Source organism: Mizuhopecten yessoensis, unplaced genomic scaffold (assembly GCF_002113885.1).
Source record: "Mizuhopecten yessoensis strain PY_sf001 unplaced genomic scaffold, ASM211388v2 scaffold213, whole genome shotgun sequence".
NCBI classification, from domain to species: domain Eukaryota; kingdom Metazoa; phylum Mollusca; class Bivalvia; order Pectinida; family Pectinidae; genus Mizuhopecten; species Mizuhopecten yessoensis.
The window spans coordinates 349,621-368,416 of NW_018403434.1; the positions used below are offsets into that span (position 1 = coordinate 349,621).

The window sequence follows — 18,796 nt, forward strand, 5'->3', positions numbered from 1 at the left end:
GCTACCATAGAGCGCACTATTGAACAAACTTTATATTTCTCCTAAAGATGTATTACAGGTGCCTACACATTATCCTTTGATATTAAGTTTGTTCAAGCATGCCTTCTATAGTTTCTAGGAGAAAAACTATGCAAAATATCCCAATATTCACTGAATATTCAATTTTTTCTAATTTATGCAAATTTGAACTTGTTACCATGGCAACAATAATTAGAAATATAAATAAATATTTTCATAACAGTATTTAGGAAGTATTCGAAATTAAAGAAACAGTCATTTCAAAGTTCATTTAAAGGTTTTGAATTTTGATGCATTTGGGGGCCAAAACGGGCCCAAACCATACATAGTCCTTCGTTATAAGTGTGAAATTAAATGAATTTGTGAAATACAGTGTAGGTAACCGTGAAAGTAGGGCTGGTGTTACTTCTCATTTAATTATCATACCCTTTAATGGAAATAAATGGGTTTCTCAAGTAGCTGTAACTGTGGATGGAACATATGAGATGATGAATTATTCTGTATTAAAATGCAGATAAGTTTATCAGAGCATTTGAGGATAGACTTTGATAGCAGATCAGCACCTGGCCTATATATCACATGCTAAAGAATATGACCCATCAAATAAAAACGATAGAGAACATAATTGCAAGCAAATCTACCTGCAGTGATATATGATATTTAAATTTTAATCAAAAGACTTGTTTATGTATTGGTGGTGGTGTAATAGAGTGTATATGATTTACTAATTAGAGCTTAATAACTACTAAACATTGGGTAGTCTCCCCTGATTATAGTGGTAAGGTCAGACATTCTCTACAAATGTTTAGTTGTATAGACTAGCATTTAGTAATGGGGAAACTACATTTAAGGTATCTTTAATGATTTTATTACTGCTTTCCATATTTTCATTTTAAATTGGATGTTGTTAGTTTTATTTGGTTTGTTTTTGGTTTCCTTAACTTTGATTTCTTCAGTGACGGAGGTAAAATTAAAGGACACCCCGACAGAACCGGAGGCTAAAGAAGGAGGATGTACCTGTTAGTCTGTCTGTTTGTCCGTTTATGTCTTGTCAGTCTTGTGCCTGTTTGTCACTGTGTACAGGCCTTGGTTGTGTGAAATATGTGTATTGTGTGTGACATCACGTGGAGACTACATACAACATAGATATTTATGTGTTATTGTATATAAGTCAGTGTTGATGAACTTATACACATTAAATGTGATAATGACAAACCCAGAGGACCTGAAAATAAGTACATTATAGGGAATCAATTGATGGAGTGTGATGTTCAGAGAAGATTTCATGTCAGGGGACACAACTATGTGTATGACATTGTTAACACAAGGTTTATGTACTTAAAAGGTATTTATGTATACATTGTACATGTAATATAAAGTATTTATGCATACCTTGTATATGTAATACATTGTTTTTACAAAGTATTTATGTATACATTGTATATGTAATACATTGTTCTTACAAAGTATTTATGCATACCTTATATAGGTAATACATTGTACTTACAAAGTATTTATGTATACATTGTATATGTAAATACATTGTTCTTACAAAGTATTTAGGTATACATTATATGTTAAGAGTATATTGTAATCAAAAAATATTTTTGCTTACATTTTATTTATCGAAAATACTAACTTAGTACAATGTATATATCAATGTACATGTCAGGTGAATGCTTTCCATTGGTGACAGTTTAAACTTTATGGAGTAATTAAGAAAATTGAGTTCATACTAATTATCAGTAAAGTTGCTAGTCAATTCTACCAAGAGTAAGACTATAGATTACCGTTAAGGTAAAGCGTACCACTACATCTACTATTATCACCAAGAAGAGTTCCACTCAGAGTGTTTTTGACTTTGAGTTTTCTCCCTCCCATAAAGAAGATAAAGCAATCCAAAAGTAGTGTTTCCAGCTTAAAGTAACTTCCCCTGTCAACTTTTTCTTAGGCTTTGCTGCCAATAATTTACACACTATTTTTTTATGCTTTGCAATTATTTTTATTCCTAGATAAGAATATTTATAAAGTGTATACTTTGTAATGTAAAGGTCCCAATTTCAACCTCAGCAATTTTTGAGGTTTTTTTTTTTAATTTCTATTTTCAAATATCAAATTTCATACATCTATAATTCTGTTTAATGTATAGCAACATGTAATGTTTATGTAACACTTCTTTTGAAAAGTACATCAACAAATATTTCACAGTAGTGACAATGGTATAGTTTAACTTAGTGGTCCCCTTTACCTTATAGACAAAAGTTTATGACCGGGGTCTGATGATTTATTTCCTGATTTAGTGAACCAGATTCTTCAGTCTTTTCTTTTAGCCGTTTTTAACGTGTTATTGATGATATGTTTTTGACATTGGGGTCTTTATTGTTTATTTTCTTAAAACAGCTACTCAATATCAGTGTTACATATGTTTAAGCTTATTTTGTCATGTAGAACGTTATATGTCATAACTTTTTACTTACATGAGATGTGACAATAAGTTGTTAGGGAGATTTTAGTAAAAAATGTAGTTTATACAATGTTCAACTTGCTATAAAAACATTGTTCTCATAAATACCATATACATGTATACTTGGTATATATATACAATGTATTACATAGTATCGATACATTGTTTGTTGTTTTATAAGTTATATTTACCATATTTCATATATTACAGTACATTGTATGTTCAACATTGTATAAAATACATTGTCTTCATGCAATGTTCATTCAACAATGTAATACATCATTCATAGTATGTGCCATTTGTGACTGTTGTCCAGGATGTACATTTCACAAAATGTACACTGTGTGGAGGGCACTGTCCACATTGTAATTGGAGTATATTATATATGCCGTCGTAGGATCAATGACAAATGTGTGAAGGGCACTGTCCACATTGTAATTGGAGTATATTATATATGCCGTCGAAGGATCAATGACAAATGTTTATGACAATTACTACACTAAGACAGGATTATCACCTTTTTTTTTGTTCCTTGAATATTTCGTAAAATTATTTGTAATTTTTGATTTTTTTTTGTGTTCCTAGTTTTTGTTTTGGCTTCATAAGTGGCAATAGGGTCCAAGAGAAAAGTATAAACAAACAAATGGGTAAGAAATTGACAAAACTCATTTATCTTTAAAAAGTGCAAATTTAAAAAAAAACAAAAAAAACTTAATGCGCTGTTTGAAAGTGATCTATTTGAAGTTGTTCTTAAAATTTAACCATAATTAAAACATACATGAAAGCAGAAATATTCAGGAGTTATCTCTTTTTAGTGTTGATTTCACCTTTAAAAAACATTTTTTTAAGGCAAAAATGAAACATTTATATTTATAAAGTCCTACTGCTATTTACAGAGGCATACAAAAAAGAGTATAAACCATCAAAATTGGTCCAATATTTCTTTCTCAATTATTAATAAACATTGAGCTATCCTGTGTGACATCACTTTAAACCCTTAATTTCCTAGAGAATTTTCAGGGCTTTGTAGATTGTTTTCTCAAAATTTGTTTGTTGTGAATGCTAAGAATTTTCTATCTTAGAACAGGATTCAAAGTCAACTTTTTCATCTATGCAATTTTAAAGGTCATGTGTCTCCTAGCTGTATTTCAATACCACTAGTGTTATATATTCTATAATAGCTGTGTCGTCTTTAGTCTCCTGGACTTCTTTGTGACCTATAATCAGACAAGTGTTTAGTTTGGTGAGATGCATTCAGGTGCTTTTTATTCATAAATGAGATTCAGCTAACATTGAAATTATTTGTACAGTAACTAAATATGGTAATATAATATTTCTCTTCGTCAAAGTCAGGATTATTAATCAAGGCAATAAATTACATTTTTTATCAGAAACAACAAAATAGAAGAAGTAATAGAATTATTCTGCATCACAGGAGTAGACGAGACGAAGTTGTCTTGATCAGATGCATGTAGAGGCTCAATAGGGCAGATCTGTGTAGTGTACTGTGATAGTTCAAATGTACAAAATGACTCAATGACCCCATGACTATACTTGGTTGACCCAAGTTTGTATACAATGTGTACTAATACTTGTGTGCCTTTCTCGCTATAAAATGATATCGGTCAAAACAGAGCGGTAATGTTATAGTTCTGAACATACCACAGTTGTTCAAAAGCTTAAAGTGTTGTCAACATATATTTCAAAAAAGGAAATATCTAGAAATTTACAAAAAAAAAGGAAATTCTTTTAATTATTTCAAATGATTGCAAAGAATCCCCCTAAATATAGTTTAAGTTATGACTTACAATATTTTTCTAAATACAGATGATTAATTTTTTTATTGTGACTTTCTATCCTTTTGAGTAGAATAAGAATGTTTGCAGTATGAACTTATGTAAGGTCCAGTTATGTAAATCTTATGTATAGTTTGGTTTTCACTTGTAACGATGTGTATAGAACAGTAACTAAGACGCTTAAAGTTGTAAGTATTTACTTGCTACTGAGGACGATTTGTTACTGACTCTAACGGAATGATGTTGGCTTCCTTATTTGGACAATTGTCTTCTCTAAGTGTAGTGTGAATCTGAAAATGTTTCAATTATAATGCCTTTTGATTTTTAATAAAAAATTGTTTGTTCTTTAAAATGTAACAAAAACAATATGCTATGACTAACCTAGTGTTGCTTTTAAGTTTTGATTTGACACTAGTTTTTAACAGACGAAATGTTGTTCTCTTCATGTTAATATTGATGCTAGTCTGTCAGTAACTAATAAAGACAGTCTTGCTTCTGAAAATTTTGCATACTGTATCTGTTGTAGACTTTGTGACATTTCAAATGTTGTCAAGGAGATGACACGATACTTGTGGATATTCATACGTTATAAGTAAGACTTAATGAAATGTACACTACATAGTGATATGTGAAGTAATGTGTGTCGTCGCTCTGTTGTTAATGCACTGTTCGATCCTTCAGCATGCTGTGTTGTTTGTCTTGCTATGTCTTCATATATTGATGTCAGTTATGCTGCTTATTTCATTTCTGAATGTTTTTAGTTTGTTAAGATAGAACCCTTTTTTACACCTACTGCACCCATAGATGCATGAAAAACTTGTTGAGAATGTGTAAAATCAAAACGTCTTCAAATGTTACGTATTTGACGATTAATGTGTGATCATTCATAAGAATATAAAGTTAACTGTATTGAATCCAAATCTTACCGGGTAGATTTAATAATAACACTTCATATCCTGTTAAGGGGAATCAAATGTTTGCATTTGATGCATTTGAAATTTATCATGTATTTTGTTAAATATTAAGAATTTACATTTTAAATTCCACCTATGCTAAAAAAACTCAGTTCATTGAATAAATTCATTGTCTTAAGCAGAACTTGCTTAGCTGATCGTTAATATAATTCATCCACTTTGTATAACTGTCAATGTACAGTAACAAAGTAAAAACAAAAAACTCATGGGGTGGGGGGCAAAAATATAAAGTTGTTTTTGAAGGCAACTAAGCAAACATTTAGTGCCTAAAACTATCACAAGTTACAGTGTCCGTTACTGACCCAATCCCTTCGTAGGTTTATATGTGAATCTCTCTCTAGCATGTTTGGCAGATATCTGTGTAAGCTTACTGATGAACAAACAAGTGCTTGTCTCTACAGGTGGCAAATCTCTGCACTTTTTATTGGTTATCTAAAATATTAAATATATCTCGAAAGATTGTAACGTGCTTCATCTGCATTTAAAATTGAATCATGATCACGATTCCCAAGTAAAAAAATAATAATTTAAGTACCATTAAATTCATGGGTAGAAAGTATTGTTGTCATCTGGTACTGCCAAAACAGAAATTGTCATAAAATATGTATGAACTATATGCATGTAATATGTTCTTTTAAGTTTGATAACTAACAAACAACATTTCCTAAAATCCAAAAAAAAAGAACACAATAATAATTTGATAAAAAACTGACAAATATAATTGCCATTATAATTAAACTTTTGTCAATACTAAGTAAAATGTAAATGTTACCATCTAAAACTTAAGTTAATGTTTGTTTGTCTGTATTTTTTTCTCATCAGACACTTTAGACTTGTTTTGTAAATAAAAAATTCTTATTTATACAGATAATATAGTTATCCTAGTTTGTCAAAATAGGTTTTTTTCCCACATTATTTTCACAAGAGTGTATGTTTATAATTATAGTCAACAATTTGATATTTGTACAAAGTGTACGTTGTATATAATTTTTTGTAAGGCTTTCAATAATAAAACGGTGTGAAAGCATGAACAAATCTTTCAGCTGGCTTGTACAGTCGGGGTTAATATGTGAGAAATGTCTGTGGAAGGTTTTATTTGTAAAAAGGAAACATGAATAAAACTGTTTTATTTAATATTTTCCATTTTATTGTTGTGTGAAAAACTTTATAGAAACTTAGTTCACAGTTGGTTTGGACCCAGAATATTGATTCATGGAATTTGTGTCATTCTTCTGAACAACGCCTATTTCATGTTCTTTGCTGCAATGAAAACTTACTGATTGACACACAATCAAGTTATGATCTTGTCTTAACAATGGATTTGGATATACAGGGAATACTACAGCGACATACAACTTGTATAACTGAAAGGTCTTAAAATACATTATCGGGTTTGAATTTCCTTAAGCCTGTGTTGCAGATGGTAATTCTTATGATACTGGGATAAATGCTCAATCGCAGAGAACAATGGGAGCCTAGGCTTGTAAAAGATGTAGTTATGTACATTCTGTTGGATGCCAGAAGTAACACGTTTTGATTATGCCCAAAGAAGCTAATAAGAACCTTGCTTATTATGTCTCCCCTTAGAATGAAAGGAGACATTATATTATGTCTCCCCTTAGAATGAAAGGAGACATTGTATTAGTACTGGTTCTTCTTCTTCTTCTGGTTCTTCTAATCAGACTTGTCCGGGCCATAACTTTAAAACCTTTAAAGATATCTTGATGAAACTTTAGGTATGCATGCATCACCCACAGGAGGTGTGCAGTGCACTGAAATTAGGTCACTGTGACCTTCACCTCAAGGTCAAAGGTCAAATAAGTGCACATTTTCAGTAAATTCTTGTCCGGCCGGTAAATTTTAAACCGTTAAAGATATCTTTATCAAACTTAAAGTTTACCTGCATCACCCACAGAAGGTGTGCAGGGCACTGGAACTAGGTCTCGTGCCCCACTATATACAGAGTTATGGCCCTTTGTTTAATTTTAATACTGATGTTTGTCCAGAGCATAAGTTCTATGTTATTTCACCTACGTTGACCATACTTACCATATTGAAGTATCTTGGGAAAGCCGAATTTCTCACACCAAAATCAGATTTTATGCCCCGCTATATACAGAGTTATGGCCCTTTGTTTAATTTTTAATACGGAAGTTTGTCCATGGCATAATTTCTAAACCATTAAAGATATCTCAATCAAACTTTAAGTTTACCTGCATCACCCACAGAAGGTGTGCTGTTCACTGGAATTAGGTCTCGTGCTTTATTATATACAGAGTTATGGCCCTTTGTTTAATTTTAATACCGAAGTTTGTCCATGGCATAACTTCCATGTTATTAGGGCCCACATCGAAGATGCGGATGCCCTAAACTAATTCATCCATCCGTCCGTCACAATCAAACAAGGTATCAACTGACCACTGGGTTCAAGGTCAAATTTTGTATCTTTTCCCTGATGAACCTTTTGTTATGACATGAAGCTAAGTTGGTTGGAATTTAGCAGAGTCAACTGACCTAAGGTCAAGGTCACGTGGTCAATGGTTAAGGTCAAATTCAGTATCTTTTCACTGGGGAACATTTTGTTATGACACTTTGAAGCAAAGTTGGTCAGAATTAAACAAGGAGTCAGTTGACCAAAGGTCAAGGTCACTGGGTCAAAGGTGAAGGTTAAATTTTGTATATTTTCACTGGTGAACATTTCGTTTTGACACTTTGAAGCAATGTTCGTCAGAATTAAACAAGGAGTCATTTGACCAAAGGTCAAGGTCACTAGGTCAAAGGTCAAGGTCAAATTTTGTATCTTTTCACTGATTAACTTTTTGTTATGATATCATGAAGCAAAGTTTTTCAGAACTTAACAAGGAGTCAACTGACTTAAGGTCAAGGTCACTGGGTCATTTTCAAGGTCAATCATTGTATCTTTTTACTGATGAACATTTTTTGTATGTTATTTTGAAGCAAAGTTGTTCAGAACTTAGCACGGAGCCAACTGACCAAAGGTCAAGGTTACGGGTTCCAAAGGTTCAAGGTCAAGGTCAAGTTTTGTATATTTCACCGATGAACATTTTGTTATGATATTATGAAGCAAAGATGTTCGGAATTGAAGAATGAGTCAACTGACCAAAGATCAGGGTCACTAGGTTAAAGGTCAAGGTCATTTGGCTCCAAATGTCAAACGTCAAGCTCAGCTATATGGGCAGATTGCTTCTTGATGATTATGGGGGATATATTGCCACAAGACGGGGCCCTTACTGACCTGTCAGTGTTCTAGTTTCACCTACGTTGACCAAACTTGCTAAAGTTTTAATGTGTCTTGGGAAGTAGGAGTGTCAAATTCTAAATTCGGGTCTCGTGCCCCACTATATAAAGCGATATGGCCCTTTGTTAATTTTATATACCAGAGTTTTTCTATTGGCTAATAAGGGGAGACATATGTTTTTGTTCACAAAAACAAAATTCTAGTTATATGAGAAGTTTATATTCAGTCTATTATTGCAGCTGTGGCATACAGACGTCTGGTTCTGTATAGTAGCACATTGACTGGGACTTTATATAAATAAGATAACGGCTTAAGCCATGTTCTTCTACATATGATACAGAGGTGCACAGCTTTGGAGAAAAATATGTAAGTGCTTAAAAACGCAAAACATCTATTTCATTTCCACGTTCTGGTGATGTATTGCCATCTATCATCATCCGTTATCATCTGTGAACAAATGACATTTACTTCTGAGAATCACAGGGTCCTAAGGTCGTGACATTGGACCTTTCAAAAACGTTCAAAACCTTCAAACAATTTCTGAAAAAGATATAGAGACAATGGTGTTTGACTAGCAGATGGATTAACAAAGGAACTTTAAACTTCATTCAAGATTGCAGAAACGTAAAGCTATGCATAGAGGAAATTACTGAAAGAAGGCCACTGGAATGAAGTATGTTCAAATATCCAACAACCTCTATTAAAGGAACTTGTGGCTTATGTTTCCTTGCAACAAGTTCATAATCTATTGTCAAGCTGATTGAGTTGGGATGATTCGCAACTTTGAGAGAAAATATAGATTTGTCACTTTGCAAGTTATCACAAGAGGCAATTGATGTGCCTAACACTGCGGAATAGGACCTCGTCTACTGCTAAGGGGACTCTGAGGAAGTGCAAGACGATCTGCTGCCCACATCACAACACTTGGATTTGATATCTTTTCTTTCCTGCTGTTTGACTCGTCTTCTGTTGGAAACAAGTATGCATTGTCGAATGCATCCACGTGGCATTTGGCTAAGATGTTGCGTGTTTTCCACGTTACCTATTTAATTGAAGTTGTTGGATGTCTGGTTGTTTCAGGAAGCTTGCTGAAGTTCTATGTGGACTTGTGACTTTTTGGATTGGGATATATCACAAGTATGGAAATAAAAGGAGCTATGATGGTGCTGTTTTAATTGGCGTTGTAACTTTTGTTGGAAACTTTACAAATATATACAAGCCTTAGGGCTGATTGACGACAGAGTGAAAATGGTTAACTCGTACTTCTCCGTTTTGGCTGTGTACAAGCAAACGACGACAAAAGTTTGCTCGGGTTGCCAAGTTGTCCAGATATTTTCTTTTATCATTTTCAGAGATTGTTGTGGTTAGTTCAGGCTTTTGTGTCATTTTCATGATGTATGTATAAGGAGGTGATCATAAGGATTTCCTACCTATTCTATTTACTTTTGCTTGCTCTGTTATTTAACATTCTGTGGTATTGTGGACAGAAGTTTTTGTGAGATGAATAAATCGGCATGGATTGCTGACATATGCCGGGAAACATTTGTTTCACAAAGAAGTCTTGTTCATTGGAAAATCGATCAATGGAATTCGGATGCCGTTCTGAAGGTCGAATATGAAAAAAATCAACGAAAGTGTAACCGGTGTCGTTATAAGAAGAACATTTGTACGTACATTTTGATTGTATCGTTAATCAATTCCGTCAACTGAAGATCTGTGCCAAAAGGAACGATGTGTTAATGGGAAGAATCGTCCTTTTGGTGTTTTATAATCAGTATCACATGTTTTCAATTTGACGTCGCAGGAAACACGCTTTGTCCTGACGAATGTAATGACGCGATATAAGGGCAAATGTGTGATATTCAATTACATACCTACAGTTGTTATTATATGGGTTATGTATTTTCTGCAAAACATTGCTCATCATTTTATCCCTATGAATATCAATTTTGCTTCCGGCTAACTTGCACCGGGCAAAAAAGGCGGACAAAATGATGTCGAAGACGGAAGAGTGGTATCACGTTATCATAGCCTAAATAGTTCTGAAATATTCACTAAATAGTGCTGGAATATTAACTAAATAGTGTTGAAATAATCAGAAATAGTTCGTGTTTCAATTCATCGATTTGATCAGTGAATAACAACAAATGAGCTCCAGCCAAAATGGTGATATACCACCTTGTATTGTCAGTATGAGATACAGCACTTTGTGATGTCAGTATGAGATACAGCACCTTGTATTGTCACTATGAGATGCAGCACCTTGTATTGTCACTGTGAGATACAGCACATTGTATTGTCACTATGAGATACGGAAGTATTGTTTTATTCAGTACCTTGTATTGTCAGTATGAGATACGGGAGTATTGTTTTATACAGCACCTTGTATTGTAGTATGAGATACGGGAGTATTGTTTTATACAGCACCTTGTATTTTCAGTATGAGATACGAGAGTATCGTTTTATACAGCACCTTGTATTGTAGTATGAGATACGGGAGTATTGTTTTATACAGCACCTTGTATTGGAGTATGAGATACGGGAGTATTGTTTTATACAGCACATTGTATTGTCACTATGAGATACGGAAGTATTGTTTTATTCAGTACCTTGTATTGTCAGTATGAGATGCGGGAGTATTGTTTTATACAGCACCTTGTATTGTCAGTATGAGATACGTGAGTATTGTTTTATACAGCACATTGTATTGTCAGTATGAGATACGGGAGTATTGTTTTATGCAGCACCTTGTATTGTCAGTAAGAGATACGGGAGTATTGTTTTATACAGCACCTTGTATTGTAGTATGAGATACGGAAGTATTGTTTTATACAGCACCTTGTTTTGTCAGTATGAGATACGGGAGTATCGTTTTATACAGCACCTTGTATTGTCAGTATGAGATACGGGAGTATCCTTTTATACAGCACCTTGTATTGTAGTATGAGATACGGCAGTATTGTTTTATACAGCACCTTGTATTGTCGGGATGAGATACGGGAGTATTGTTTTATACAGCACATTGTATTGTCAGTATGAGATATGGGAGTATTGGGATATATCACAAGTATGGAAATAAAAGGTGCTATGATGGTGTTGTTTTAATTGACGTTGTAATTTTTGTTGGAAACTTCACAAATATATACAAGCCTTAGGGCTGATTGTGTGATGTCGACAGAGTGAAAATGGTTAACTCGTACTTCTCCGTTTTGGCTGTGTACAAGCAAACGACGACAAAAGTTTGCTCGGGTTGCCAAGTTGTCCAGATATTTTCTTTTATCATTTTCAGAGATCGTTTTGGTCAGTTCAGCTTTTTTGTGGCATTTTCATGATGTATGTATAAGGAGGTGATCATATGGATTTCCTACCTATTCTATTTACTTTTGCTTGCTCTGTTATTTAACATTCTGTGGTATTGTGGACAGAAGTTTTTGTGAGATGAATAAATCGGCATGGATTGCTGACATATGCCGGGAAACATTTGTTTCACAAAGAAGTCTTGTTCATTGGAAAATCGATCAATGGAATTCGGATGCCGTTCTGAAGATCAAATATGAAAAAAATCAACGAAAGTGTAACCGGTGTCGTTATAAGAAGAACATTTGTACGTACATTTTGATTGTATAGTTAATCAATTCCGTCAACTAAAGATTTGTGCCAGAAAGAACGATGTGTTAATTAATGGGAAGAATCGTCCTTTTGGTGTTTTATAATCAGTATCACATGTTTTCAATTTGACGTCGCAGGAAACACGCTTTGTCCTGACGAATGTAATGACGCGATATAAGGGCGAATGTGTGATATTCAATTACATACCTACAGTTGTTATTATATGCGTTATGTATTTTCTGCAAAACATTGCTCATCATTTTATCCCTATAAATATCAATTTTGCTTCCGGCTAACTTGCACCGGGCAAAAAAGGCGGACAAAATGATGTCGAAGACGGAAGAGTGGTATCACGTTATCATAGCCTAAATAGTTCTGAAATATTCACTAAATAGTGCTGAAATATTCACTTAATAGTGCTGAAATATTCAGAAATAGTTCTTGTTTCAATTCATCGATTTGATCAGTGAATAACAACAAGATTTCAAGCCAAAATGGTGATACAGCACCTTGTATTGTCAGTATGAGATACGGGAGTATTGTTTTATACAGCACCTCGTATTGTCAGTATGAGATACGGGAGTATTGTTGGATACAGCACCTTGTATTGTCAGTATGAGATACGGGAGCATTGTTTTATACAACACCTTGTATTGTCAGTATGAGGTACGGGAGTATTGTTTTATACAGCACCTTGTATTGTCAGTATGAGATACGGGAGCATTGTTTTACATGACCTGTAAACTGTCTGTATCTCTACAGTAAGAGCTAATAGATATTAAATAAAATGATATCATTGGTGAAACAAACTACTTCTGATGTGTAAAGAATGTTATTTAATAAGGTAAGTGCCAGATACCATCCATAATTTATGATTGGTGCCAAAGATTCGATTATGTTTCTTAACGTTGCGATACAAGGAAAGTCCGCGTTTAAGGTAAGTCAACCATTTACAGAATATGTCAAGTTGTCGTTAACTACCAGATCTGTCTCCGAGTTGCAGCTTATAAAGCCAGAAGCTTCACCTGAATATCCTTCGTGAAGGACCACATCCTCCGAACATAAAGCAAGTATTGGGACTTAAGTAAACATCCAATTTGTGTCGTGTATTTTGAATTTGTACTTTTTGTTTGCTTGAGTTTTTTATAAGCATGACCAACTTCTGACCTGTAAAAAATTCGATGCAGTTTTCTGGATGATGCTGCTTTTTCTAAAAGTATGGATCGATAAGCAGAATTTCCAGCAATTGAAAAACACAGCAATATACCAATGAGAATGCGTAGAAAAGATAAATATGTTATACCTTTAAAGAAAGTCCTACATTAAATTCATATTGCTGCATTGAACGCTTGTTACATGTACGTGCTTTATTGATAGTAACGTCTGGCTGGTTGTTAAATTACAATAAATTGTCCCTCGACACTGTTATAGAAACGTATCTCATTTCAATATTGTCACATAAAATAAAGAGAATTCGAGAGGGGTCAGTTCTGGTGTATAATTAGAATTTCAATCTGCTGGAAATCTTTGTCATGTTTTACTCCACGTTATGTTCAGGAGATTTGGATTTAATTTTGAACCTTTTCTTCACAACAATAACAACATGTTTTCATTCTATAAGTTAAAATGGAGAAATTGATTTTGATTTTGTTTCGTTGTATGATTTCATTGGAATGCACATGCTGTTATTAAGTAATGAAAACTCTCCGACAGGTTTTAATGGTATTGTATATTCCACTTTCAGTGTTGTCGTAATAATAGCTCTCAAGAGATAATGTTCATTGTTTACCTGTATGCGACGTTAAATAAAGTTTCTTGTATTCTTGTATCTTGTTTGCCTTAACAGCTGTTTCAGATATCGAACTCAGACCTAAAGTCGAGGCACTAGACTCGGCGGAACAGGAAGGAGGCGGATGCTCTTGTTGATAGGAAATGCTTTGTAGATATGTTCACGTTTGAGACACTGTAAAGTCCACATCGAGGCTGAAGTAGGCGTGGCCTCATGACGTCACATTTTGTATGCCATTTTGAACCAGCCAGTTATTGGCACGGGCTAATGGAGCCTGACAAACGTTCCACGCGATGCTGTGTTGTGTTTGTTTGTTGCGATTGGTTATGTGATCATTATGTATGTGTGCATTGACATTCAATGTGTTCGTCCACCTCATATTTTCTTGAACAATTTCAAAACATCTGTTTATCAACAACAAAAATATAGCATCTTGGTTATCTAATGTGTTCAAAAGTGTTCACGGTACAAAAATGTCGATTTTATCAGTGTCTAAAACTATATAACGCTAGTGCTAATTGCATCAATACACGTAACTTAAACCTGTCACATATACACTATTGGTAATGTCGCTTTGAAATTTAACGTGTTGTGATGACCTTAACACAGAAGTGATTATGTTTGCTGCATCAGGCCATCACGTTGACGGATGGATTATTTTGAATTGCTTATTTTAGAATATGTCATGGACAAACAAGTATGGCTGTTTTGTTTAATCGAGATGTATTATGTTACATTATATATGGATATGCAAGAATGTGTTCAGTTTGATCCTGCCCAGACAGTGTACATCATCCTATTTGATGTTGCTGTGTTATGTTAATATTGCTTTAAAATGCTTGTTACAATGTTAATGCGATGTGATATAACAAATATTCGTATCATATGTAGTTTACCAGAAACTCGAGATTAATTTGGATGTCGCAAATGTGATAAAAAAGCACATTTCTGAAATGCAATTTGAATCACATTTCAAAACATGTTTTCTCTTGAGCCTTAAAACATGTAGTAGTTGTTACGTGAAGGGTTTCCGAGTGTTTCTAATAGGAAAGAACAATTTCATTTGTCCAAATATACAAAATGATATTAGTTTGAATGACGTATCTGTTTTAATAATAATACAATCTGAATACTAAATATCCGTTCTTGGATTAAAAGGTCCACCTTCAAATAAATACCACAAACCCATCAACGGTTAAAATAGTACTCTTAACTTTGGAATCGTTTATCATTATACGATTTGATCATATGCTTTCAATGGACCTACGTTTAAGTCTGTCTCATTTCATTCTGTCACACGAGTTGCTGGCCAACGCCAATGACCATAGCAGCTGTATGTTGATTGTGATACTCTCCAGTCATTAGTCAAGTGTTATGTATATCGCATGTACTCTCTAGTCATTGGCCCAGTGTTATGTATATCGTATGTACTCTCTAGTCATTGGCCCAGTGTTATGTATATCGTATGTACTCTCTAGTCATTGACCCAGTGTTATGTATATCGTATATCATCTCTTTATCATGCTATATTTATTTATTACCTCATTCGAAACAAGGTCATCTGTATATACAATGTATTTATATATAATGCATGATATTATAAAACTGTATATGCGATGATTTTATGAAAGGAAATACATGCACACTTGCATGGAATTCAACTAGTTATACATGGAAGACTTGTTGAACTAGTTTGTTTCGGATATTAACTTATTCATCCCTACATATTTAAACTGGACTTGATTTGCTTAGGTTCAAATTTGACATTAGGCGACAATGGGTTAAGTAAGTAGAGCTAATCCTCGTTTGTCCGGATACTCATTATTGATACAGTGTTATATCGACCAAATCTATGCGCTTGGCATGGCCAAACAAGACAGCTAATTGTTGTAAATCAGGGTACATGTATGTAGGTATGTAAAACTTGTTTTTTGCCAAAACAATTTTACAACGGTCATAAGGTTAAAGTGTCTCAGATTCTAAATTGATTATTTAAAATTTAGTGCTAAAATACAAGGATGGACACTAAAACCAGGATCGACACTTAAATCAATGGTAGGTAGAGAAAGCGGATTTGTTTTGGCCTAATATTCACGAACATTTTACAAAGTGAAATGACGTAATGTCAATATGATAATGTGTCACAAACCATTTCACTGTTGACATATTTCATCGTAAAGATTTTGCATAATGTTTGTATTTTTTTCAATGTTGGCATTTAATGCTTGTATATACGATATTGCGTTTATTCATTCTGAGAAATGAAGCTTGTGTTGTTATTGTGTACTTAAACACAGTCTCAGAACAAAGTGAAATAGACCTGACATTTCTCTATATTATAACCAAATATACACTCTCAATAGGCTTTGTGCGTATTCGTCAATCTGTAGTAAAACATTTACTCTCCATCACGGCAAATTAAGGCTAATTACTATTGGTAAAACATTGCTATATTGTCATTTCAATCGTTTCATGTGACAAACTGAGGAAACTTGAGCTCTCGACATTTGAAAATTGCGAAAACGCGTCTTCCGGTTTCAGGAGTATTGCTGTGAAGGCTTTGATTCCAGGACCATGAGACCGCTTTACTTAAGCTGTTAACTTATGTACGAAACGTGTATCGTTTGTATATTCGTCTTGATATTTGTTATCAATCATTTATCCAGCCTCTCGGACGTCATTTAATTAATATATATATATACTGGAATATCTTATCACAATATTGTCTTTTTATGCCAATCGACATTCGATGTAAAACCAATCCTTGGTTGTGATAATCATATCTAGACACGTTTACCGTAGGAAGCCAGTATTTGCTCTGTTGCTCAAAATACTAGCGACCATTTGATTGGTTTAGACAGTTTGTCGTGATATTGTCCCTTCATATCATATTCCATATACTGCAAGATTTCCTTTGCTTGTCACAAAAGTGTTGGCTTGTGAAGCTAGCTCCTCCAAAATATGAATCAGAATTGCTCTACAGATATGGACTATTGAGTTGATAATCCCACTTATATTTGTCTCGACAGCTTGATGTAACAATATATTTAGGACCATGAGACGGTACATTTTGTTGGTTTAATTGATACTGCTCTTCCACGTCAGACAGATAAAGACTCGATATGATTATTATATTAATACTTTAATTATATACCAATGAGATATGCTGAAACAATATTTCATTTTTGTTATTTTTGATTTACATTTTACCGAACTATTTGATGAAGTGAGAATTGTGTACTTATAAAACATGTATTTTATCACCAATTTGCTTCAGAAGACATTAACTATAGTTGTTAACTATTTGCAATCATCTAGTTTGGTAATAGAATCTTAAGACATTGATGTGTAGTTGAATACACATAAACGTTTTTCGATGCATGACAAATAACATTTCCACAAAAATCTGTTGAATTTTCATACAGTACCAAATTTCCTTCAACCAACGTCATAAATAATAAAGATGTTTTGGGAATGTGATCAGGAATAGTCTGGTTCTTAACCAGTAAGGTCCTTTTTGATATTACGCTAATTGCTTGCATAGAGCAATTCCGTTTTGGTTTCGTCGTTAGACTCCCTGTAATTAAAGTACATACGCTAATCAGCCACAGTTAACGATGACGGAGAATAAAGCAAATACCTCTGTACATTTATCAGCTATAGTTCACGCTTAGGTTTGCTGTTGAATACAATGCATGGAGGAAAACAAGATCGTAACAATGATTAAGTTGATGTTCTGTAGTACAAAGCGGTCATAGTAAGTACTTAGTACATTGCTGTTTGTTTAGTACCTTAGTTTCTGATTTACGGCTGACTTGGTGTACGTTCTTTCAGTTTATTCTACCAAGGTCTACATTTGCTATTCCATTTGGTAATTATTTGTGTTCTCTTGGTTGCTTTTGTTTATTTTGTTTCTGAGAAAAGAACATTTAAATCAGTACTTAACTCACAGTCATTATAATAATAACGTATTGTATATTGGGCACTATGTCATCACATAGTATTGTTATGTGCTTTTGCTGTGTGTGAGGCAAGCAAGTGACACCATGTCAATTTACTCATACGACACAATGCCTTGCTGTCTTTTAATCGTAAATTTACATTCAGATTATTAGGACGTAACGTTGACTTATTACTGTAAGGTGATACTGTTATGATATCTAGCTGTTGTACCGCTGGTGTGCGCGTTACTGATAATACTAGTATTGCTAAAAGAAGGGTATACCTAACCAAGTGATTGAAAGTGCCAATATTTCGACCGCAATATGAAGGAATTCAATACAGAATTGAATTGAACATTAAGTCAATCATTACATTTGTTTTATACTGCTGCTTTCGTTGACTCTGATTTTCTCCTTTTAAGTTGCAAGTCCCAGATGTTTCCTTTTCATATAGATGTACACAATATCTTTTATGCTTTTGTAATACGAAAATATAGTGTCTTTATCGTGTTTTAAGTTGTAAGCGAAACAAAAAATGTTATAGAGCGTTATTTAATACACAAGAACCTCGGTAGTTCGGACAAATACCGTCATGTTCAGAAAACAATGCTTTTATAATTAGTTAAGTCGCCATAAATCAATATGAATTTACTTTAGGTTTTTAATGCATTAATCCTTTCCTGTTAACACGTTGTGGTGACAATTCAGCTCTTTTTGTCCGTATTTTTCACTCTTTCGTATTGTTAAATGTCTGAACTAGCGAGGTTCTTCTGTATACCATATATATTGATATACTGCGTCCCGAACTCCTAAGAGTTTTCGATTTCTTTCACACCAACAGCTTGAAGTTAGAGCTCCTTTTGGTCCACGTTTGTACGTAATTATATCTCAATAAAGACCTTAGAAACACTACCAATGTGTTATGCTTTTGAATGACTTTATTGGC

General features: G+C 33.8%; 1 protein-coding gene across 2 annotated transcripts in view; it reads left to right on the top strand.

Annotated features, from left to right (window-relative positions):
- LOC110465861 (ras-related protein Rab6) overlaps positions 1 to 18,756 on the top strand; it is a 35,234-nt gene extending 16,478 nt beyond the window's left edge. Inside the window, exon 8 of one of the 2 annotated variants that reach the window (XM_021522017.1) lies at positions 13,976 to 18,756. In XM_021522017.1, coding sequence (XP_021377692.1) covers positions 13,976 to 14,046 — 71 coding nt within the window. In that variant the 3' untranslated portion in view covers positions 14,047 to 18,756. Of the gene's footprint in view, positions 1 to 974; positions 1,574 to 13,975 lie in introns of those variants that run through there. The other variant, XM_021522103.1, reaches the window with a different exon arrangement.
- The last annotated feature ends 40 nt before the right edge of the window (positions 18,757 to 18,796 follow it).